Source organism: Mytilus trossulus, chromosome 13, assembly GCF_036588685.1.
Source record: "Mytilus trossulus isolate FHL-02 chromosome 13, PNRI_Mtr1.1.1.hap1, whole genome shotgun sequence".
NCBI classification, from domain to species: Eukaryota; Metazoa; Mollusca; class Bivalvia; order Mytilida; family Mytilidae; genus Mytilus; species Mytilus trossulus.
Genome location: NC_086385.1, coordinates 26,063,857 through 26,089,113, shown reverse-complemented (window position 1 = coordinate 26,089,113; position 25,257 = coordinate 26,063,857). Strand labels below are relative to the sequence as shown.

Sequence of the window (25,257 nt, the reverse complement as noted above, 5' to 3'; positions counted from 1 at the left end):
TTAAAACGTTGAAGAATTGTATCTTACCTTTAACCAGTATCTGTATATGTCTTTGCACGAATGCATTCCGTTATGATCTGTACATCGGTATTCACTTTTTTCCATTGCTTCATCATAACCAATTCCCTCATTATCATAAAGACTTCCACCTTGGCATTTAAATCTTATTTCATAGTTGACATTAATACAATATCGTAATTTAATCGAATCAACAAGATTTATCAATTGGGTTTTGATGTAACTGTAACACACATCTTCACTAGAATTGCACTGTACAACTTTCATAGCAATTAGATTTTTCGAGAGGCAAATGACAAGTATCTTGCTACCACTAATATTTAGCTGAAATATTCCACCATTGCGATATATTTCAAGCCTTCTGTCTTTTTTGTCATAAAATAGCTGATTGTTTTTAACAAAGCTTACTAAAACATGATTGAAATATGACGGTGGTAAAAAGTCGAACACAAGACAGAACCAAGAGGACTGTTTGCAATATTCAGTTTCATCATCAATCTTTCCAAACATTTCTTGAAATTGCCTAGGTTTGATCATGCAAGGCATGTATATGTCATTCATGGAGGAATTATTTTTTGGTTTTACAATGATGCCAAATTCTTCCATTAATTCTACCAAATATTGTTTATGCTTCGTCGATATTAGACACGGAATTTTTCGTAGTAATGTTTCTATCAATGTATCTTCTAGTTTTCCTGTTTTGGTTAGTACATCCCATTCTGTCATACCCAAAGTATCGTCGTTATAATCATTTGAGACGAAACATCTGAAAACGTCTACTAACCATTTTGGGTCTAATACAATATATTCTTTTACTTCTTTGAAAAATACGATATTACCAATTTCGTGTTCATACTTGAGAAAAGAGTCTAGTTCAGAAGTTTCTTGTTTGACATTAGGAAATGAACACTCATCAGCTAAGGATTGAGCTTCAGTATGGAACATTACCTTTTTGTTTTCCAACGCTGGGGTTTGTCCTTCAGCTTCAGCATGCAGGATATCCTTTTTCACTTTTATACTGCAAATTTCTTTTTCCAAAACTACCCATCGCACTGGGAGATTTTCCTCCCAATTTGATAGATCCTTTGCCTTAAAAAAAATATCTTTTCGCAGTTCTTCAAATTCCTGTTTATTATAAGATGGATATGTGTTTGACAAGAAATGTGGTTTTCGAAAATGTCTTCTCTTTGGTTGTGTAGACATGGTGTCATCCAGATATTTTAGAAACTTTTGTTTTCTTTCCTCTCTCTCGTTCTAAAAGAAAAAAGATTAAAAAAATTGTGTCCAGTAAACCAGAACAAACGAATGACTTGAAAAATTATATTCACTCAAAATTTGTTTAAAAAATACATTCGACATCAAAATAATATGTTTTCACTTGTTCGTTATAGTTATCTTCCAGTGTAAAAGTTCTATTATTTTGATACACCAGTATGGATAATTTTACATAAATTCAGAATTAGTTTAGTCTACGGATTCTGAAATTTGTTTAATAACAATCTTCTACATTTGTAATTGGTCAATTTTCGTCGGCTTTAATTATTGGTGACAATATTTTCTCTTTTCTATTGGGGTATTCCCTATGGAAGACATTGAAATTCCAGATTTTTTCCCCTTTTTTTCTAAAATTCCAAACAAATTTTCCATCTCGATCAAAAAATAACGAACTTCTTGTCTATTGGTGCACACAAAATTTCATGTATTTTCCAAAGGGAGGAATAATTTCCATATATTTTTACGGGTAGTCATTAACATTTTCCAGAATAGAAATGTTTTGTAACCCTTAATTTCAAGGTATATAACTAGAATTTTTATCAATTATGTATATGCATTTCTTGAAAGACTTCTAATTAATGTGGGAGGGGATAACAATCGGATACAGCAATTATACTGATTGACGACACATTTGGGCATTTTCTGCCTTCTGTGGATTCATTTATCTTCTTGGGTATCAACTTAAGTGTATTTTCGTGGATATATGATTTTGTGGTTTTGTCAATCTCTGCATACAAAGTCTAAAGATAATTTGTAATACATTGAACATTTAGATTTTTGGTGCATCCGTACCCCCAAAATCTGGTATCCAACGAATAATAATGAATTCGCAGTATTTTCCCAATGGATACGTTTTTCAATGGAATGTTTATATAAAAAAAAACTAATTTGAATAATCTGATAAACTTTAGTTGCAATTATGTTGTTGATAAATTCATCTTAAAGGTTGCACTTTGTAAATGCAGTTGTTCGACAGACCATGCCTTTTTTTGGGTGATGCATGATAGTCATAGAAGTACATATAGTACAGCATTCTAATTTAAGTTTCGGGCATGTAAAATTTACAAATTAAACAATCTTAAATGTTGACAACGCCCCACATATTTTGACTGAATAAAACTGTAGCATATCAACAACTTTCAATATAAGAATATAATTATGTACTTCATACACACACATGTACAAAATGTAGTTAAAGTGGTACAGTTTTAGCTGTAAATGGAGTTCTTATGTGAATTTTCATCGTCTACATTTATAGAAGTGCAACCTACATTACTTTTTATCTTGGAATTGTTTCATATATGCAAAACTGTGGAATGTTAATCAGGTGGAATTGTCAAATAATTGGATTACATTTATGACTAGCATCACTCAGTGGACAATTATATCACATGGGAAAATAAAAATAGAGAAAATTTGGTTTGACAAATATTAGATATCTTAATGACTTTTGATAACACATCAAAAATAAATACTGACATCTCCTTAGTTTTAGACACTTGTGATGTTATCAAGAAGACGATAATTCAACCTATCTATTTATGTTCATAATCTGTAGTTTTCACCCTTTTCATATATGTGGGTTTATTAACACAAATAAATTGTGCAATTTGGTATCTCCCAAACTTCCTACAACAATATAAACAAATGCACGATTTTGGGTTCAGTTTAATTGCCAGAACATATAAACTAATAAACAGCTAATTAAGACATCTTTTATTCAAACACACTTGTTTGTCTTCACAGCAGGACATTGTCTAATTATCAGAATACTGTAGAGGAATGACCAGAAATAACAAGCTGTGTACTATGACTCTACTATAGATTGAAAATACTGTTACACATACATAGATTTTTATCATAATCAGTGGCAAACTGTCTACTCTGGTGTCTGCAGACTTTTTAGTTTACACAGAAGATTCGACCACCCCCTTTTTTATTTAAATAATCACAATGCAATGTGAACGTTTATAAAGGAGTAGGGGCAATAAGGCCCTTATTTGGTCCAAAAATTACTGCAAATTTAAAATTAATCATTAAATTGCTGTACAGCATATAAGGTACAAGGTATTCAGAAAAACAAAACAATTTTGGACATTGAACAAGTTACCATGGCAACAAATCATGAATAAATTTGCATAATTTGTAAAATTTCTTGATTTTCTTTGTTTTTCCTCAAATTCTAGGTATATTTTAGATTGAAAAAGTACGTACGCACCGAAGAAACAACTTTTTATTTGGTGATATTTTGCCATTAGTTATAATAAAGCTTCTGTTCAATTATTAAGTTGTTTCTTGGATGCTCACGATGTTTCCGCAACAGAAATAAAGATAGAAATCTGTACGAAAACTGTCTTTTTCATCATTTGTGGGAAAACAGTACACATTATGACGTAATTGTGACGTTATCACATAAAAATCTTAATGTTATTATTGATATTTCTTGACCCTATTCGTATCTAAATATTATGTGCCAGTTTGAAAATGTTATCAAACATTTTATTTTCTTGTGCCAAAACCAGGCGTTAATCATACGTTTTTTGATTGAGTTAAGTCTGCCAATTTATATTTTATCGTGTGTTTTTCTATGTTGTGATGTTATGCTATTGTTTCAGAAAAAGGGAGAAGGTTTTGATCCATTAAAACGTTTAATCCCGCTGCAAATGTTTGCACCTGTCCTAAGTCAGGAATCTGATGTACAGTGGTTGTCGTTTGTTTATGTAATATATACGTGTCTCTCGTTTCTTGTTTTGTTGATATAGATTAGACCGTTGATTTTCCCGTTTGAATGGTTTTACACTAGTAATTTTGGGGCCCTTTATAGCTTGTTGTTCTCTGTGAGCCAAGGCTCCGTGTTGAAGGCCGTTCTTTAACCTATAATGGTTTACTTTTTAAATTGTAATTTGGATGGAGAGTTGTCTCATTGGCACTCACACCACATCTGACTATATCTAGTTAACAATGATGTCTGAAATGTGACTTGAGTTTTGAAAATTTTAAAAGTTGATTAGAAATTGTAACACCAAAAAAAACTGACATTCTCAATACATCCTGTTTTACAAATTACTATTTGTCAAGCCTGCGACTAAAGTTTTTTAAGCTAGACATAGCAATCCTATTCTCTAGTGTCATCAACATTTAAATTCATTTTGGGTAAATTTCATATTTTTTAAACATCAATAGCTGTGTTAATCTTCATGGAATTTTGCTTAACTTACAGATGCTTCCCATATATACAAGGACAGCTCCAGAGATTTTTATTATTTGTTCATCGATAAAATGGACTAATTTTTTAAAAGAAGATGTGGTATAATTGCCAATGAGACAACTATTCACAAGAGACCAAATGACAAAGCAACAGAAATTACCAGCCACATATATAGGTCACCGTACTGCCTTCAACCATGAGCAAAGCCCATTTGAATGGTACTTAAAAATTGGCTAAAACACTTTGTATAGTTCTATTGATTTGTATTCCGTAACTATTTAGATACAGCCCAGGGTTAAAGTTTACAAAATATCAATATCCTTCTAAAACCGCTAAAGAATTTCAGGAAACTTTTAAAGATGATTCTCCATACTCGATAAACACTTGACATGTACATGTAGAGTAAAGTTATCAATTTCCACCTATTCCTCCATAATATACTTATAAATATTATTTGGCAGTCAACATTGAGGTAAATGAAAGATTTTGAATAACTTTGTCAAACCTTCTCAGAATTTGACAAAACCTTCAAAATTAGAACGAATCGAAGCTGCCTCGTAAATCAAGAGATAAAACCCTAAACATATTTTATTTTGTATTAAAATAAAAATAAAAGCATGTCTTGCAATCGTTTAAATTGAAGAGATAAACAGTGTCAAATGCAGAAGGGGATGGGGTCTGCCTTACAGAGCTATCTTTAATTTAATAATCAACATTCTAATTCAAAAAGTCACTTTTTTAATTGACAAGACAAATGAAAAGAACAAACATCTAATGTGTAAGCAAAATTTCATTTGAATCATATGTTTATCATTTGTTTTTAAGCTTGATATCATACTAGCAAATGTATCATTTGCAACTTGATCTGACTATTTATGGTCACTTAAGCCACTTGAAACAACTTCTTTTGATTTATTTAGAGCTCAATGCATGTAAGAAAGTTATACTTTTTGTTCATTCAGTTAAACAAGAAATTGTGTTCAAAACACACTGACGCCTCGTCCGCACATTCGTTTTCTGTGATAAGGGATAATAAATGATCCTATATGCTACAATAATTTTTGTATGTAGCAATGGTTTTTTTCCTGTAAAATGTGTTGATTAAGAAGAAACCTTCATCAGAGACCACCCAATGTATTTATCTTGTTCAACTATTTGAATTCTCTTTTTATTACTGTTTTAATTTTTTTAAATAGTTTATTAATATTTGTTTTTCATTTCTAATTTTATTATTTTGGCAATTTTGATTTTCTTACTATTTCATATATTTCAACCTTATTCAATAAATGTTGAATTATGAATTTAGTGTTTCATGGTAAGAATTTTGTCTTAAGAATATCTGTTTTCTTGATGATGGTTATTAATAGTTCTGCACCGTGACATATTTTGTAAGATTCCTGTGACGCCCAGGAGTAGATTACCTTAGCCGTATTTGGCACAACTTTTAGGAATTTTTGGGTCCTCAATGCTCTTCAACTTTGTATTTGTTTGGCATTTTAACTGTTTTGATCTGAGCGTCACTGATGAGTCTTATGTAGACGAAACGCGCGTCTGGCGTATTAAATTATATTCTGGTACCTTTGATAACTATGTCATACACATTATTTTATAGCTCGGTCAATGTTCTATTTCTTTTTAATCCTATTTATAGGTTTTATGTTACCTGGCACTGGTATCTACTGTAGAATCTGTTTTCATAAGATGTCCATATTTCCTGAATATTTTTGAAGTGGTTCTGCTCGAGAATGATAAAATGTAATGAAAGATAAATTACATCCATTTTCAGCATTTTTCTTTTTCTTTATTTTGTCTTGTCTGTCTCGCTTTTAACGTTTAGGCTTTAAAGTTCAAAATGGGTTCTTTGAAAAACATTTTATCTTACAAAGGGAGAAAAGTTTAGTTCTGAGGATAGTTTTTCCTTCCGTTGAATTGAAAATTTACTTAACTATTCCATGTCACTTGAAAATATATTTATGTCACTTGAAAATATATTAATGTCACTTGAAAATATATTAACCTAACTTATAGTATTATTCATAATATATGTAAGGTATAATATACAATTACTGTCTTTTGATGAGGTAAATATGTAGTTTTTCAAAAGTCAATTAAACCACATATTTACCGAAACAAAAGACAGTAATTGTTTTATTCCATATTCCGAGATAAATGTATGTAATGGCAATTATTTACCTAAACCAATTGTACATCAAACGTTTTCAAAATTATGCACGTAAAAGCACGCGACGTTTTGCGCGGTGAATATCCTTTTTCGCAGGTGAATATGCTTATTTATTCAAAATCCCATTCATATAGAAAAACCTACTAAAATTTTATCAATATGGCATAATATACAATTACTGTCTTTTGGTGAGGTAAATGTGTGGTTTTATTGACTTTTGAAAAACTGATATTCACTGAGGCCAACGGCCGAAGTGAATATCAGTTTTTCAAAAGTCAATAAAACCACATATTTACCGAAACAAAAGACAGTAAATGTTTTATTCCATATTCTGAGAGAAATTAATGTAATGGAAAAAATTTACCAAAATCAATTGTACATCAAACGTTTTTTTACCAAAATTATACACGTAAAAGCACGCGACGTTTTGCGTATATATCCTTTTTCCGCAGGTGAATATGCTTAGTTATTCAAAATCCCATTCATATAGAAAAACCTACTAATATATTATCAATATGGAATAATAATATACATTGCATTGACCGCGTATTGATACTTAAATGTACATGAAATTTTCAAAATAAAGCTCTAACATCGTATCCGTGTAATAACAATAGACTATCTATGTTTGTGTTCATAGCAAGCAAATCGAGTAGAGCAATGAATAAAAATATGTTCAAGTTACAACTACAACTACAGGAACTATGCAGCATCACATATCCTTTTTTTTTAATTATTAATTTTCTTCAACTCACAACTATTTTCTTTATATATACACATTTAATCGGAACAAAACATGATTAACTTATAGTCGTCTCGCAAGATACTAATACTTTGACCATAACATTTCCCATACATTCGTTATAATATCAAATTTCAGACTTAATCCCAGGTAACTAGTTGTTAGGGATTATACCAGATTTGAAGATGCCTCTTGTCGGTTTCCAGTTTTAAAACCTCCCTTTAACAACAAGAAAAAAAGACCAAATCATACCTGAGGTATTTTGTCGATCCCAGTTCCAACTATGATAACAGGAGGGTTAAGAACACTATCTAAGTTTTCTTGAGCTGCTGTTTTCTTGTCGTCTGTGCAATAGCAATGAATGTTATCGAGCCAGAAGTCAATGTATTCTGAAATAAGAAAAAAAAAAACAAGTGGTATCTGTCGAAATGAAACATAACTATCTGCATTTGTGATTTTACACTCAATTGAACTCCTTCCTTCTATTGACTTGAATGAAGCATATACTGATACAATATAACTACTGATTAACACATCAGTTTATTAAAAAAAAATGCATTTGCACAACAGCCTCCCATTTCAACTGAATCCTTATCAGCTGCTGCACAACTGTTTATGTTTTAATGGAATCAATTAATTCCTTATGTTTAAACAAGAGTTCTTACAAAAGATAGACGAAATACATAAAAAGCAACACGTATCCCACCAAAAACTAGGGGTTATTTCAGGAGCTCCCGGAGGGTAAGTAAATCCTGCTACACATGTGGCACCCGTCGTGTTGCTTATGTGATAACAAATCCGGTTAATATTCTTATCCGGAAGATCACATTAATTTTATGAATTGGAAGGGGGTTATACTTACGACGTAAGGAACATATCCGATATCATTGGTGAAACGGTTATCCGTAACGGTCAACCACCTCGTGATCATGATGGCGTCCGTTAAATTTTCGAAGGGATGATTTCAAATTCACCATTTGAATTTCTTGGTTTAATGGTTTCATTGTGAGCAGCAACCCTCTATCAAGAAAATCATGATAGGAATTACAAGCACGGGAATATCGTATTAAATGGGAGATATATGCTTCGTACGCAGGTGCTGCTGGAGTGTTGCTACTTACAAATGGAAAGTTCACAATCGGAAAGCTTAATTCATCTCTTTTGTTAATTCATGTATTGGGCAAATCTTTCAAATCGTTTATTAAAAAATATTCAACAGTATGTCTTGTTATATTTTATTAAAATCAACTGTGTGTAAGATAGATTAAAAGTTATGTAACGAGTATCATACTTTTAAAAAGATGAAGAAAGGCTTTTGAGCTGTAATAAGTCTTAGATGTATTTTGATTTGGCTTATCAACATATATACCAAGATGTGTAAGTTAAACGATGTTCAAACCTTGCATTTTATATCACATTATTTTGTATATATTTCCAAACTCATACAATTAAAGAGAACGTAGCTGCTACTCAGAGTAGGTAAAACATTATTGCCGTATGATCAACAGATTAAAAGGCCAGTATTAAGTAACTATGTTATGTTTGTGTAATTGTGTTTGTCTTCATATATGTACATAATGTGTTGTTGTTTTGTTGTCTTTTGTATGATGTATTGTAAAATAATTATTTTGATTTATGTATGTCTTAAACCCATATGGGTAAAAGTTATCAAAGGTAAAAATGTGCATTTATTCAATAAACTAATAAATTAATAGTCAAAATGCTCTTCGTCTTTTAATTGGGTATTTTCATGACCTTTTAAAAAAAATCGACTTATGCATTTGAGTATCCCCTTTTGTATCCTTCAACTCTCTTTTGTCAAAGAATGGCTGTTCCTTATTCTAAAAAAATTAACGAAAAACATCCTAAAAATTACCTTATGTTATCGGGTTTTGGCTTTGGACGTTGATGTTGCTGGTGGGTTTAAAGGTACAATTCGAATGCATGATGTTTTATAGAGTTATTTTTATTCAAACCTATGTATTTATATTACATTGTTTTTTTTATATGGAACCTCTGCTTACCAAAACTATAATTGTAAGTTTGTTTACATGTTTAAGACAGCTTGATTTGTCTGTATGTGGTGAATGTTTACATTGTTTTGGCTGTTGTGTCCGTATTATTTTCCCATTATCAAATTATGTCTAATTGGGCACCAACTCAAACAATTATATCGTTTGCGTTTGCGTTAATAAGAAAGAATAAACAGCTGGGATACAGGTGGCATATTTATGAAGGTAGGAATCTAGGTTTCACACATCATTTTCTTTAGAGAATATCTGTGCCAATTAAGACATTAATAACTCCATAATAAAGTCCAGTTTTTGATTTTATCACTTTTTATGAACTTCCCCTCTTTGAAATTATCTTTGAGATGGATAGTTTTCTATATAATTGTTTTCAACATGGCGAAATTAACATTAAAACGCTTTCAACATTATAGTTTTTCGTGTCAAAAAACAAATACTTAAATAAGTCTTATTGGCTTAAGCTTTAGCTGACACTCATGGTAGAGACATCGTTTTGAAACAAAGAACAATAACTCTCTCTACTCAACCCATCTGAAAAGTTTCGTCACTCTCGTAAAATCTTGTACAATTATTTTCTTCTTTTTTTTAAGTTTATCAGGTCAAGTTTTGTAACTCTTAAAAATATTTTTTTAATTACTTGCCCTAATATTTGTTTAATTAATATTGGCATATTGCTTAAATCACAATATAAAGTAAATTCTTCCAATAAAGAAAACGAAATAAGCATTGTAATATCCGTCAGAACATTGAAAGGATATTCGTTTAACCCTATTATTCTTTTATGGCTGCCAGATTCTCGTTTTTACCCGATCTTAAAAGACGGGACAAAACGGAACAAATTTGATGCTAAGTACGATATGAATTATTATTTCTTTACAAGAATAGAGAAATTTAAGTAACTTGTGTAGTTTATTTAAATGTAATTGTACTACGGAAAAAATCAAAGTTGGGACAACAACATCTTTCGCCATGTTTAAGCGTCTGCTTCGTCTTTCCATTATCAGTAACAAATTCCCAAATACCACAGGTAATTCATTTAAAAGTCACAGTATCATAATTAATGATAACATGTGTAGTGTAAAAGTTCCGTCCAGCCATGGGAAAACAGACAAATGCAGGTGAAATTCAAAATGGAAACTATTGTCTGATGAAAAAACTGTCAAAATAGTAGTCCAAATAATTATGACGTCTTGAGAGGATATTTTAATTTTTTGCTTTGTTAGACGTCAAAGTAAAAAAAAATATAATAGCCTTGCAAGACGTCATAATTATTAGGAATTTAAAAATAGGTGCAATTTTTGTTACCTCATGTTATAAGCAAATTAATTGTCATGACCAAAATAAATAAAAAGTACAAACCAACTAGAGGCTCTACATAGCCTGTGTCGCTTACCTTGGTCAATGTGAATATTAAACAAAGGAAGCAGATGGATTAATAACAAAATTGTGTTTTGGTGATGGTGATATGTTTGTACATCTTACTTTACTGAACATCCTTGCTGCTTACAATTATCACTATCTATACTAAACTTGGCCCAGTAGTTTCGGTGGATAATGTTACCCGTAGTAAAAATTTACAAATTTTACGAAAATTGTTTAAAATTGACTATAAAGGACAATAACTCCTCAGTAGGTCAATTGACCGTTTTGGTCATGTTGACTTATTTGTAAATTTTACTTTGCTGAACAGTATTGCTGTGTACAGTTTATCTCTATCCATAATAATATTCAAGATAATAACCACAAAAACTGCAAAATTTTCTTAAAATTACCAATTGGTGGACAGCAACCCAACAACAGGTTCTCTGATTCATCTGAAAATTTCAGGGCAGGTAGATCTTGACCTGATAAACAATTTTACCACATGTCAGATTTGCTCTAAATGCTTTGGTTTTTGAGTTATAAGCCAAAAGCTGCATTTCACCCCTATGTTCTATTTTTAGCCATGGTGGCCATCTTGGTTGGTTTGGCGGGTCACGCCACACATTTTTTTAACGAGATACCTTAGAGATGATTGTGGCCTAGTTTGGAATACTTTGGCCCAGCAGTTTCAGAGGAGAAGATTTTTGTAAAAGATATATAAAATTTACGAAAAATGGTTTAAAATTTATTTTAAAGGGCAATAACTCCTAAAGTGGTCAACTGACCATTTTGGTCATTTGACTTATTTGTGAATCTTACTTTGCTGAACATTATTGCTGTTTACAGTTTATCTCTATATATAATAGTATTCAAGATAATAACCAAAAACAGCAAAATTTCCTTACAATTACCAATTCATGGGCAGCAACCCAACAACGGGTTCTCTGATTCATCTGAAAATTTCAAGGCAGATAGATCTTGACCTGATAAACAATTTTACTACGTCAGATTTGCTCCCAATGCTTTGGTTTTTCAGTTATAAGCCAAAAACTGCATTTACCCCTATGTTCTATTTTTAGACATGACGGCCATCTTGGTTGGTTTGGCGAGTCACATTTTTTAAACTAGATACATGTACCCCAATGATGACTGTGGCCAAGTTTGGATTAATTTGTATGTTTATAAATAAACTCATCATAGATACCAGGACTAAATTTAGTATATACGCCAGACGCGCGTTTCGTCTACAAAATACTTATCAATGACGCTCGAATCAAAACAAGTTTAAAAGGCCAAATAAAGTACGAAATTGAAGAGGATTGAGAACCAAAATTCCTAAAAGTTTTTCCATTACAGCGCGTCTGGCGTACTAAATTATAATCCTGGTACCTTTGATAACTATTTACACCACTGGGTCGATGCCTCTGCTAGTGGACGTTTCGTCCCCGAGGGTATCACCAGCCCAGTAGTCAGCACTTCGGTGTTGACATGAATATCAATTATGTGGTCATTTTTATAAATTTCCTGTTTACAAAACTTTGAATTTTTCGAAAAACTAAGGATTTCTTATCCCAGGCATAGATTACCTTAGCCGTATTTGGCACAACTTTTTGGAATTTTGGATCCTCAATGCTCTTCAACTTTGTATTTGTTTGGTTTATAACTATTTCGATATGAGCGTCACTGATGAGTCTTATGTAGACGAAACGCGCGTCTGGCGTACTAAATTATAATCCTGGTACCTTTGATAACTAATTATGCCTGAGGTAGAAAAACCTTAGTATTTCAAAAAATTCTAAAACTTGTAAACAGTAAATTTATAAATATAACCATATAAATGACAATTCATGTCAGCACAAAAAGTGCTGACTACTGGGCTTGTAATACCCTCGGAGAAATAAATCTCCACCAGCAGTGGCATGGACCCAGTGGTTATAAATAAACTCATCATAAATACCAGTACTAAATTAAGTATATACGCCAGACACGCGTTTCGTCTACAAAAGACTCACCAGTGACACTCGAATCCAAAAAAGTTAAAAAGGCCATATAAAGTACAAAATTGAAGAGCATTGAGACCCAAAATTCTTAAAGTTTTGCCAAATACAGCTAAGGTAATCTATGCCTGAGGTAGAAAAGCCTAAGTATTTCAAAAATTTGTAAACAGTAAATGTATAAATATAACCATATCAATGACAATTCATGTGAGCACAAAAAGTGCTGACTACTGGGCTTGTGATACCCTCGGGGAAATAAATCTCCACCAGCAGTGGCATTCACCCAGTGGATGTACATAAACTCATCATAGATAAGAGCCTGAAGAATAAGATACAAACTATGTTAACTAAAAGAGGGACGAAAGATACCAAAGGGACAGTCAAACTCATAAATCTTAAACAAACTGACAATGTCATGGCTAAAAATGAAAAAGACAAACAAACAACAGCACACATGAAACAACATAGAAAACTAAAGAATAAACAACACGAACCCAACCAAAACAATTAGGGGTGATCTCAGATGCTCCGGAAGGGTAAGCAGATCCTGCTCCACATGTGGCACCCGTTGCGTTGCTTATGTGATAACAAATCCGGTAAATAGTCTAATTCGGTAGGTCCGACTCATGAAAGGGAAGGGGATTGTAGTTACGACGTAACGAACATATCCGATATCATTTGTGAAACGGTTATTCCATAACGGTCAACCAACTTGTGATGAGTCTAACTAACTGGTCTTTTGAATATATTTCTTATGTATTCCATATAAGATCTTTGAAGTTATTTTTATTGGAATTAATATTGATTATGTCATTAAAAAGGGTTAGGATGGGAATGTTCAGATGACCTCAGAAAGATAACTCTTACTTCTCACTGCGAGATCTTTAGATCATTTTGAAATTGAGTGAAAATAAATTATATATCAAAAGCTTGTATATCCTATCATGAATTCCTTAAAAAAAAGACAACTGATCACCTGGAAACTATAAAATTAAGAGTTCCAAGTGTTGAAGTTAAAATAATTCAATTTTACGGACGCCAGTACGAGATAGTTGACTGTTAAGAAAAATGTGGTTCACAAATAGAGACCAATATTAGCAATTGTGCTCCATGGCGACCTTCCGAATTTGACTTACTACCAGTTTTTTTAAGTATATCAGCAACACGACGTGTGTAAGAAATATAAAACTATTTCTCTAATGTTTGTGCTATTTTCACATTTCCTGACCGGTGTGAGAAAAATATTTCTCCTCACTAGTGACAAATCTGTTCTCGTCAAATGATTGGTTGAAACATAATTGTGACGATAGATTTTCTTGTTTTCTTCTGAATTTTTTTATTTAGACGTCATGATAAAAGGCGACCATGCCTGATGACGTCACATCAAAAGTACACAAGTTTTCTCAAATCTTTGAAAAGGAAGGATAAAAATCATAAGAGTAACATATTCCACCACTGCAACTCGTGTATTACGATATTTCGCCACTCTCAACAGTTACATTTTAATTATTTAAAGAGCTCGGTAAGCCTCGCGCTTCCCATATTAAAATTTAACTGTATTGAGTGGAGAAATATCGTAATACTCTTGTTGCACTTGTGGAATCTATATATATCTACCCTTACGGAACACTTGTGATCACCCGCATATTTTCACTATATATATAGGCGGTGAATGTCCTAAATCGATGTAGTTGGCTATTTTATCGGGGTTTTTTTTCCCGTTTGTTGGTTAGAATTAATCGGGCTGTTAGTTTCACCGTTTGATTTGGATCACTTTTTGTCAAAGTAGGTCCTTAATCAAAATAATTTACGATATGATTATGCTCATTGTTAGGGTCTGTACCAAAACCTGATGCAGATGTCATTAGCCATTAGCAATTACATCAAATCACATATCCCTTTAACTATATAAAATGCTTGTTGGTAATAATGTTGACATGTACATTTAGTTTAATATTATTAACTTATTTGAAGCACTTCGCAAGAACAGTCTAATGTGTGCATTTATTGCCCTCCATTTTTGTTAATTTAAAAGTAGATAAAAAGAGGAAAGAAATTGTAAATAAGAATAGAGGTTTAATTCTGCAGGGTTATCAAATCACTTTTTAACCTTACAATCCCATTCCCTTCTCCTCGAATGCGACCTACATGTTTGAATAATCACCTAGTTTGAACTAATATGAAAGACACGACGAGCAGGCTATGTTTACCATTATGGTGCACCATGGATCACCCTCAGATTTTAATTGGGTTCGTGTTGCACAGTCTTTAGTTTTCTATTTTGTGTTTTGTGTACTGTTGTTTGTCTCTTTGTCCCTTTCATATCTACATGATAATTAGCCTCTCTTTCAATATTCATCCTGCACCAAATTTAAAACAAAACGGCAGAGTTAATTTCTGAAAATTAAAGTTAAATTTTTTGATATGCTGCATTTTGTTCTTTGAAAAGAATAAATCATTAGGGTGCTCATACCTCCAATGGTATCGAATTCCTTTTCAATCATATTTTCATATGTTTTACTTTTAAAATCTTCAGATATATCTACAACCAAAAGATACACAGCATTCGCACTGAGAAAGGTCTGGTGTGTTGCATAGAATTCCTTCTGCCCAGCAAAATCCCAAAATGCACAGTCTGCATATTCTTCACTCTGATCAATTGATAAAACTTGAGGTTTTTGACTGGCTATAAAGAAACGACAAGATAAATTGTGAATGTGATGAATCATCGAATATACTGAGGCTACAAATAAGTATTGTGTAAGATAAATACCGGCGAGAAATATTGCGGCCTAAACAAGCATGCAATTATATTTTTCCGAAGCATCTGCGTTTTTTCAAGGTTCCCTGAATGAATAAGATTTTTTTCGTATCAATATTGATTTCAGTTTTGTACTAATTTCTGATGGAAAAATCACTGTTTTTTGTCATCATTCCTTACAACAAACTATTTGTTTTGTTAAAAATTTTAGATCGAACAAGTAACATATTAAAACACCCACTCATTCTAACGGTTAGATTAATTGTTGGTCTCTATATAAAGGGTTTCCGTTGGCCGCGAAAAAATAATAATTGTGGCTAAAAATCGTCTTTGGCGAAAGAATTTGGCGAAAGAAATAATATATATTTGTTTGAATCATAATTTTGACGTCTCCTCTCCTTTGTTAAATAGTCCGGAAAGAAAACTGAAAAATGTTCAAAAGCAAGAAAAATCTCAGATTTAAAACCTGATATTTTGATTTGATTTGGTACATTCAATTCGTTTCAGCTTCTCAACTTTTTTTTATTTACGATGGTCTTGAAAAGAAATCTATTCAAAAGGCTGGGAACAACCTTTTGAAAGAGAGTAACCCTTCAATGTAATGACAACACCTTAAATGAGGATTCTATTTCAAGTGATAAAAACTTTTGTTGTGTTGTAAAACCCAAGTCTTTGTAAAAAAGGGCACATATTTTTATTTTGAAGAAACTTTCCCAAAAGAACTGTGCATCTTTCTGGTATTATATGGTCAAAACATGTCCAAACATTTTCTTATATTCTGGGACTTATATCTTCTTTCTTATTAAAAGTAAGTGGCCCCCTTCTTTAAAGTTGTTAAGAATATAATCAATTTTCTCCCTTGTAAGTTAAAAACAAAGTTCTTCTTTTTAAAAGTACATGTTAAGTGTTAGTTCATTACAATGTAGACTCTAAGAGAATAACTGTTGACAACAATGGGGCAAACTCATCTTATTTAAGGGGAAGGGGAAGGAAAATTTTAAACGAAAAACATATATAGGCAACACCAATTTGATAAATAGTTCTTCGAACATTTGCTCTAAAAAAATGGGGCGAGCGAGCGAATTTTTTTTTGTTTTAAAAAATTTCTTGAAAATGAGTTCTTGACCGGAGAGTGGTCTGCAAGAGGAGCGAACGATATCTTTTTTTTTAAAGTGTTACATGTTGGGTTTATCAAACAGAATAAGAAGGAAAAGCACTGATGTTTTGATGCATGAGGCCTGTTATCCCATTTGAATACATTATTCTGACTCTAATCAAACAACTGTAGACTCTTTCACCTTGCAGCAGCAAATATTTGAAAAAAAACCCTCTTAAATGTGACTTACAAATGGCAATACCAATGACCTTCACAAATGTAAAGAGCACGCTTAACACAGTTTCAGTTTGTAACTTTTTGGTGAACAGCCTTTTTTGACAATATGTAAGGTTTTATTAAATTCCACCAAGGGCTGTTCCAAAAATAAATGTATGGGAGAGGAAAGTCACTTTTTATTTGACCCCACCATGCATACATTTTAAATTGGATTTATCATTTAAATGTTCAAGTAATCTTTCTTAAATACCAACCACCCATCAAATTTTAATACAGGTGCTTTCCTCCCCCATATAATTATTCTGGAAAGGCCCTAAACAAAACATTGGATTTTTTCATGGTTGGAGAATTTTTGGTTGCCTATAATTGCTAACATCTACTTCTTTTGAATTTAGGTGGATAGTTGTCTTATTTGCAATTAACCACAACCATGATCTCCTAATTGTTTTATTAAGAGATGTGGTTGGAAATCTAAAGACAAACAGAAGGATATGTGTTCTCATCAAAACTAGCTACTACTGTGAACTGTAAGATGCACCCTGGGAAGGAATACATTTTTAATTATATCGCCTCGGATAGATTTTATTTGATAGTAGGATGTTGACATATTTCACATGTTAAAAATTGCAGTCTTTTATGGATGTGGTTTATATACCACAAAACATTTTATAATTTATTCTGCAAAATTGTCCCTGATTCTAAAGTATCTGAAGACCATCCACACTCTATAGTACTAGGTCAATAAGGTCACACAACAGTTTCTCTGGGCCTGTCAATTTCTCCTTGCACTGTTCACAATATTTTGGTTTAGGTTTTTATAGGAAGTTCTATTGTTTTTTTTTTCATTGACACTGCAAACATATTTTTAGGGGGACCTATTTGTATTTCTTTTAAATTTTTGTTTTGATCGGAGGGTGTTCTCCTATCTTTTTCAAAATTCACAAATTTTCAGTTTAACTTCCCCAACACCGAAATATCCAGGTCAGTGCCAACATTAATAGATGTAGTCCGAAATTACTCTGACGCCCAACGGCTGTTTTGCCAGACAAGCCTCAGCCCCAGTTTGTTCAATGATTGCCTGTCCTCGGCATTGAGCCGAAACCACAACAACTGATGGCTTGATATTTAGATTTTTATATTCCCTTTCACTTTTTATTGATTGATCACACGTACGTTTGAACCCAGATTTGATTATATGCAAAAAGAAAGCTTCAGTGAGAAAAAAAAATTCAAGGCAAGACTATTTTGGAAAGGCATGCTGACCAAAAAAATAGAGAAGCGGTAGTTTTTTTGTTTATTGAAAACATGATTTCTCAAAAACAGGAGCAGGCAAATCCAAAGAACTATAGATCAAATTGGTGTGACCTTATGTTACTTGGCGAAAAACATAATAAAATGGAGTTTGTTCAGCTAATGGACACCAAATCACACGCACGTGACACTCCTTTGATGATGATAGTTTCACTTTTAACAATCAATACTTGTTTAATCATACTTGATCTTCTATAGAGCATTGTATTATTTTTCAGATTTACATAGGAAACTGCGCAATGTATATATGCATCATTAATTAGATAACACTATTTACCATATTGTATAAATATTACCGAAAGTATTTAAACGAACAATAATTCATGTCAAAATTATTTAATTTTTTTTTTTAGATATTCATAGTATAACTTTTTATTATCACAACTTTTTCCCCACCGCAAATGTATCAGCAAGCATGACGATTTTGTTGGTTGGCATTTATCAACTTTAATTTACGGATTACAGTTCATTCAAACATTTAAATACAATCCTTGATATTGTAATCCTACTTTCGTTTTTCTGATGACGTGTCATCGTATTGGTAAATGGAAGTTATGTATTCTATTAACAAGTGGTATTGTGTCGTTGTCTCACTTACTTAAGGGCATACGATACAGTTACAGGGGAGGTAATGACGTTGCTAACGTAAAATGTTATTTTCGCGACGTCAAACTGTGACATATCGGGAAAAGATGCATTTTTCGACTGATTTTTATCATTCAAACTGATTTAATTTGAAAACGAGTTCATGGACCCCTATTTTTCAAAACAGCAATTTGTTTCATTTTGCAGGGAGACTATGTGACCCAAATTTTATAAAACTGTAAATAGAAGTTTTTTTTTAATTTTGATAAACATGCAGCGAAAAATTACGTATTTTCCTCAATTCATGAACATTTGATAAATATGAGTTATTTCTGAATAAAAAATGCATATATTTTAGGATACTTATAAAATACAGAAATTACCGATTATTTAATAAGAAACAATTTGTGTTTATCTTTTATAACAATAAAACTTATGTCTTTCTTTCGAAAAAGATATAACGGCCACAAATCTGAATTTTGAGCAAATATACAAAATTTCGACCTCATTTTACTCAAAAAGTAGCATATGAAGGAATATTTTTTTTTACATATTTGATTTAATCAGGTAAAAAATAGGCTATATGCAAATTTTCACGAACTTGTAAATATAGGATCAAAACTGTATCGTATGCCCTTAATCAAACCTGAACGGTACTTAAGCGTACACATTTGCAAATGTACTGAAAGAGTACTGAATACCGAAACACTTAATATTTGCCATTGCTATCAATTAATGCAATTTAAAGTTGTTCAATTCAAATACTTTTTTTTAGACAGTTTTAATGTTTAAAATAGTTACTAGATGAATATGACTCAAGTCTTACGAAATGTTCGTAACGATATCATAGACGACCGCCGTTCTTCCATCTGTTGAAATTGTTTTGTAATCATTGCATGACTCGAAGGAAAGCAATACAGTTAGCAAAAATATGACTATGACAAACGGATAAAGGATTTTACAGAGCCATTAAGATGAGTTACATCGCTAAATCTTATAGCATATACAGATAAAGTTAGTCCAGGTTAAGGTCCATTTTGGACAGCAAAATTTCTAGTTTGTTGTAATAGTAAGTAATATGAATTGCACAAACAGCCTTTCAAACTTCTACTGACCATTTTTTGTACTCATTCACTTATTCGAAAATAGACCACTTGTATTAAATTTTCAGTTAAATCAATTGAACTTACTCCTTAATCTGTAAGACATTTATAACTATTGTGGATTCATTATTTTTCGTTGGATACCAATTTTCGTGGATTTTCTTGGCACAGGTAAACCACGAAATTAAGTATTCAACAAGAATTTTTTTTTCATAGAATTGTATGCAAACTTTGTAATTACCACATAATTAAGATATGCCCGGACATGGAAGTTTTGCTTCATCCACAAGAATTGATACGAACGAAAATTAATAATGATTCAACCATCTGTATCTTTCGGTAGAACTCATCATTTTGTCTAAGAAAGACAATTGTTGATGCCAAATTTGCATATAATTGACTTAGAGTGGCATATAACCTATTCTTATATAAGTACCTAAGATCAAATTAAACAAAAGTTACTAACTGTATCTATTGATATCGAAACTGGGAAGTTCGTTTTAATTTACACTAAATTAAACGTTGCGTTGTAAAGATAACCTCTAATTAACTGCTGAAAGGAAATTGTTAAATTCAATTAATGAAAAGGAAACTTAATACTTACACTTAGTAAAATGCCATATACCCGTTTTTATGTCAATATTACATTTCCTTCTTTCAATATTTATACCATCGGTACTTTTAACTTAATCTATCTCTTCATTCATCAAGCGTCTCAATAAGCATGTTTTGCCGGCCTTTTCCTGCCCTACGATCATAACTCTGATATTATATCGTTTTGTTGTTCCTGTATTTGCTGCCTTGAGGAACGCCTTTCTGTCGGAGACGGACATGTGTTTTATTGTCTGTGGCAATTCTAGTAACAAATTATATATAATTGAAAACGTAAATATTAGCACTCTTCTTTATAAAAAAAATTAGAAATTTTAAAAGAGCATTGGATGTAAGCATTTAAAAAAGGTTCAGAAGAAATGACTTGGTCAAACACAATTTGAATACACAATTTATTAAATAAAAAAGTTCATGACACACATTGTATTTACGAAAACCTTCTCGACAATAATTAAAAAAAAAAAGTAAACCATTGCCTGTTAGAAATATCTTGTGGATAACTAATCGGAAAATGTATTAAACAAAAGAACAATGTTTGCATATTTCAATGATTAAATTGAGTATTTTTGGTACAGAACTGACTTCACAATTTAAGCAATTTAGGTAAATTTTAGACGGTTTCCGTCTTAATTGAAAGTGGCCGCATTTGTGTTCATTCTTAATATTGAAATATAAGCTGTATTTGATGATATTACATAATATATATATAAAGATTGTGGATGAACACGGAAGCGGCCACTTTCATTTTTGACAAAAAACATTTGAAAGAGACATGTTTGGCATATTTGATAGATTTCCCATATTTAAGCTTGAGTCGTAGCGTTTTAAGACTAAATCAATTGCAATATTTCCCATTAACTAATTGACTGAACTGTTATAGACACTTAAGTGTTTGAAAAATGTCCAAAATCTTTTGTCAAACCTGAAATTTGAGGCCCAAATCGGCCCTTTCCGGACCTACTCCTTTGTTGTTTTCAGCGGTTAAACTCTTCATTTGTATTATTCAGCAGATGAGGCGTGTCTTATGTGAAATGAAACGCACGTGTTAATAACCACTACCACTGTTGGTGAACAATTTTTCCCTGAGAATATGACCAGTCTAGAAGTTTCTTTTGATTTAGTATATCCTTGATATAATAATTTTCTGTCATTGCTTTAAGATTGAGATTTTCTTTAATCGAAACAAAACCATAATGGCTGATGAAATAACATATCTTGTTCTAATTTGACCTTGCAGCCAATTTCAACAAGTTAAAATATGCATATCTTAAAGCTTTAGATATGAAACGTTGTTGATATCACTCGCGGTATAACGATAACAACCAAAATTTAAAACCAAAATAAATACACTGTGGATCACGAGTAAGGTAGCACCTAAAGTAAGTAAATAGTGTATTGCTTCAAAATTTGTTTTGTATGCACACGTATACAATTGTGGTTTTTATCTAACGCAATTATAAGTTTGAACGTTGTTTTCAAGTTTCACTGTATTATTTTCCTTTAGGCTTGTATTATATTTGCCTTCGGTTTTATATGATTCGTTCATCCTATTTCGACTCTTTAATAATCAACAATTCTGTCCTTACTTGATACAAATTATATGGCCTTTCAAATACCGTTTCTATTCCTAACACCACAATAGAGATTAACTGTTATTAAATGTAAAAAAAAAACAATCAAAACCGTAAGGTTTCAACTCCCCATGAATATTTAATAACATAAACGGTACCAATAACGCTTTTTCAATTTGTATTCTAATCGAATTTCCATTTGCTTTTGTCGCCGATTAGTTTTAGATACCATTTTACACAAAGGCATGTTTAGCAACCTAACGTTAAAAAAATTTAAGTCAGTAATCTCTAAGCATTTGAAGAGTTCGTTGTACCATATTGTTACTATAACACATTGAACGCATAAAGTAATTACTGGTAGAGTATCATAATCTAAAATTTTAGAACATCGGGATTGGCGTGAAAATACGATAGTAACATATTTAAAACCAAATTTTGACCATTTTTAAACACTTAAGTGCCTTTTTCACTTGAATCAATTACTTTATTTGAAAGATGATTTTAACTGATTTTGTCATTAAAAACGACCCGGATCAAGCTCAAATATGACAAATCTACCAAACATGCCGAAAAATGTCTCTTTTCAGATGGTTTTCGTCAAAAAAATTGGCCGCATCCGTGTTCATCCTCAATACTTATATTTGTTATGTATTATCATAAAATACAACTTTCATTTTAATATTAAGGATGAACACGAATGCGGCCACTTTTGTTCACACGAAAACAGTATAAAATTTATTTAAAATACTAAAATTGTGAAGATTTTTGTAAATTAGCATGACTTGATGGTGCTAGGACCTGATATATGTGCATTGTATTGTCAAAAACAGCCCATATGTATGTAGCAAAAGCATTGTTCAATAAATAACTAAAAGTTTACATTTTAACAATTTTGTAAAACTGCTATATTTTGGGGTCAAATAAGGGGTCTTACTGGACCTACTCCTTTCATACGATTATGTCATGAATTCTAGGTCATTATCACTGCTGGTGGACTGCTAGTCTGTGACGATATCATTAGTCAAGTTGCCAGCACTTCGGTAATGACATGAAACAACGAATTTCCATAAATCTAAATTTAGTTTTTTTTCTTTTTAATTTAATGTATCATCCACGTCAGGGTTCTCATTTACTTTTTTTCCTTTTAAAATTAAGACACTTAATTGCGTCTTCATTTAGTCAGTTATAGTAAATTTTTGAGGAAATTGGGTTTTCAGTTGCTCTTTAAATTCGTATAATAGTTAGGCTTCATTTTGTATAACAGGAGCCGATCGTTAGTTTTAAAAAGACTGATCAATTTCTTCCATACGAAGTTAAAAGCTTGCCTTCTTTGTTTTTCCAAACTAAAAGACAAATTGAAAGAGTTGGTATTGCTTTTCATAAAAAAGAATGGCTAACGTAGATACTAGAACTTTTCAAACTCTGTTTTACTTGGATTGTGTTGTCATTGGTGTTAACCCTTGATTCCACGAAATTCATTTACTATTGCCATTTAGATGAAAAAACATACTTTAATAAATATAGACATTTTGTATAATGATTTTAGCATATTGCTTAAATATCTACGCTCGAATATTTTACCTTTCACGTTTAATTCAACAGAATGGTCACAACCTCTTATTGTAATAATGTAACTTCCACTATCCTCCTCACAAGCCTTTAATATAGTAAGTGCATGTTTACGTCCTAGGTGTTTATGTATTTGTATTTTATCAGGTTTGTGAATTATCTCTTTGGTTTTATAAAACCACTGGACTGGAACGTTTGTTTCCTCTGTTTCAAACTCAAACTTTGCATCTAAACCTTCCATAATTGTTACATCAACCAATGGTTGTCTAAACATATCTATTTAAAGAATCAAACAGAAACTATAAGAGTAAATATGCTGAATGTTGCTGCGTAACAACTCACTTGTTCGGTAAAAAAAAAAGCAAGTAACAAAATTAGAATACGAAAAAATTGAAAACAATATGCCTGCCTACATTTTACAATTTTACATGATATGACAAACAAAGTAGTAAATTAGATAATGGTGGAAATAAAAAAGTGTTAAAATTTGTCATACTCACATCCAAGCATAAATTAAAGGAAATGTTTAGACAAATTTTATAAGGTAAACTGACACAAAATAGGTGTATATCCACATTCGAATATGTATTTTTCGTGTAGTGTACATGTATCTACGTTATAATGAATGTTAAGTCCGAAATGCTCTTCAACAGCGTTCTTTATTTGGCCTTTTTAACTTTTTTGATTCGATCGTCACTTGTAAGTCTTTTGGAAACGACATGTGCGTCTGGCGTTTATACAAAATGTCAACCCATGATCTATGAAGAGTTTATTTATTTGTATAAAATTACCTTTCACAATTACTTGAATTTCCATTTCCACGTTTCCAGCTTTAACATAATATTTTCCAGAATCTGCAATGGTTGCTTTTTCAATTGTTAACATATGTGGGTTTTTGTTGGTGTATAACAAAACATTATTTTGCAGTTTTTCTTTCTTGTACCATTGAACTTCAATGTTATCTGTATATACTGAACAAGTCAATTCAAGTCTGTTGCCTTCGATACAAATATGTGGATCGATCTTTGCGGTAAACATAGCTGTGTAAAACAAAACAAATATTTTCAATGTTTCAATGTTTTATTTTGTATAATGTAAAACATAATCTACTTATCACCTTAGCAAGAAAAGTAATATTTTTTATGTGTCTGGAGATGTTTTTCAAGTTCATAGACAAAGCTTATATCAAATCAACAATTCAGATTTCCTGCTGTGAACACATTATTCTAAGTAGATGTGAAACAACCTATCCTAGAGGATACTTGAAGATTCCAAGGATTGTTTAGAGTATTATACAATCTAAAACTCTTTCACCTTGTAATAGATTTAAAGCATTTGATTTTCTACACTTTACACAAGTATTCCCCATTCCAACTTAGTTGGTCTTGATTTGTGATCTCATACGGGAACTTCTTATGAAAAAAAAAGAGTTAAGTAGTATCCTTTAAGTTACTTTTCGATATAAAGGTGATGTTTTCTCACTAAATAATGTAAATTTGTTGACTATGTTGACTCAGTTTCTTTCCAAATAAAACTGAGGTGAGGAATGAACAGATACAGTTAAGACTTTCGCATATCTGGACTAATATCTAGAATGT

General features: G+C 31.7%; 1 protein-coding gene across 1 annotated transcript; it reads right to left on the bottom strand.

The window, feature by feature from the left end:
- Window positions 1–24,544, bottom strand: LOC134694196 (uncharacterized). The gene is made up of 5 exons (XM_063555193.1): window positions 24,451–24,544; window positions 23,672–23,935; window positions 15,288–15,500; window positions 7,678–7,814; window positions 1–1,272 (listed from the first exon to the last, which is right to left on the bottom strand). The coding sequence occupies exons 1-5, from the start codon at window positions 24,542–24,544 to the stop codon at window positions 1–3; spliced, it is 1,980 nt and encodes a 659-aa protein (XP_063411263.1).
- Between the last annotated feature and the right edge of the window lie 713 nt (window positions 24,545–25,257).

Bases quoted from the DNA above. Each gene is read 5' to 3' on its own strand.
- LOC134694196 (XM_063555193.1), bottom strand. From the start codon at position 24,544: ATGTTAACAATTGAAAAAGCAACCATTGCAGATTCTGGAAAATATTAT. The intron at 15,501-23,671 runs GTAAAATATTCG...GTTTCTTTATAG, and splicing joins TGTTGAATTAAACGTGAAAG to CCAGTCAAAAACCTCAAGTT. The intron at 1,273-7,677 runs GTATGATTTGGT...TTTTTCTTTTAG, and splicing joins GGATCGACAAAATACCTCAG to AACGAGAGAGAGGAAAGAAA.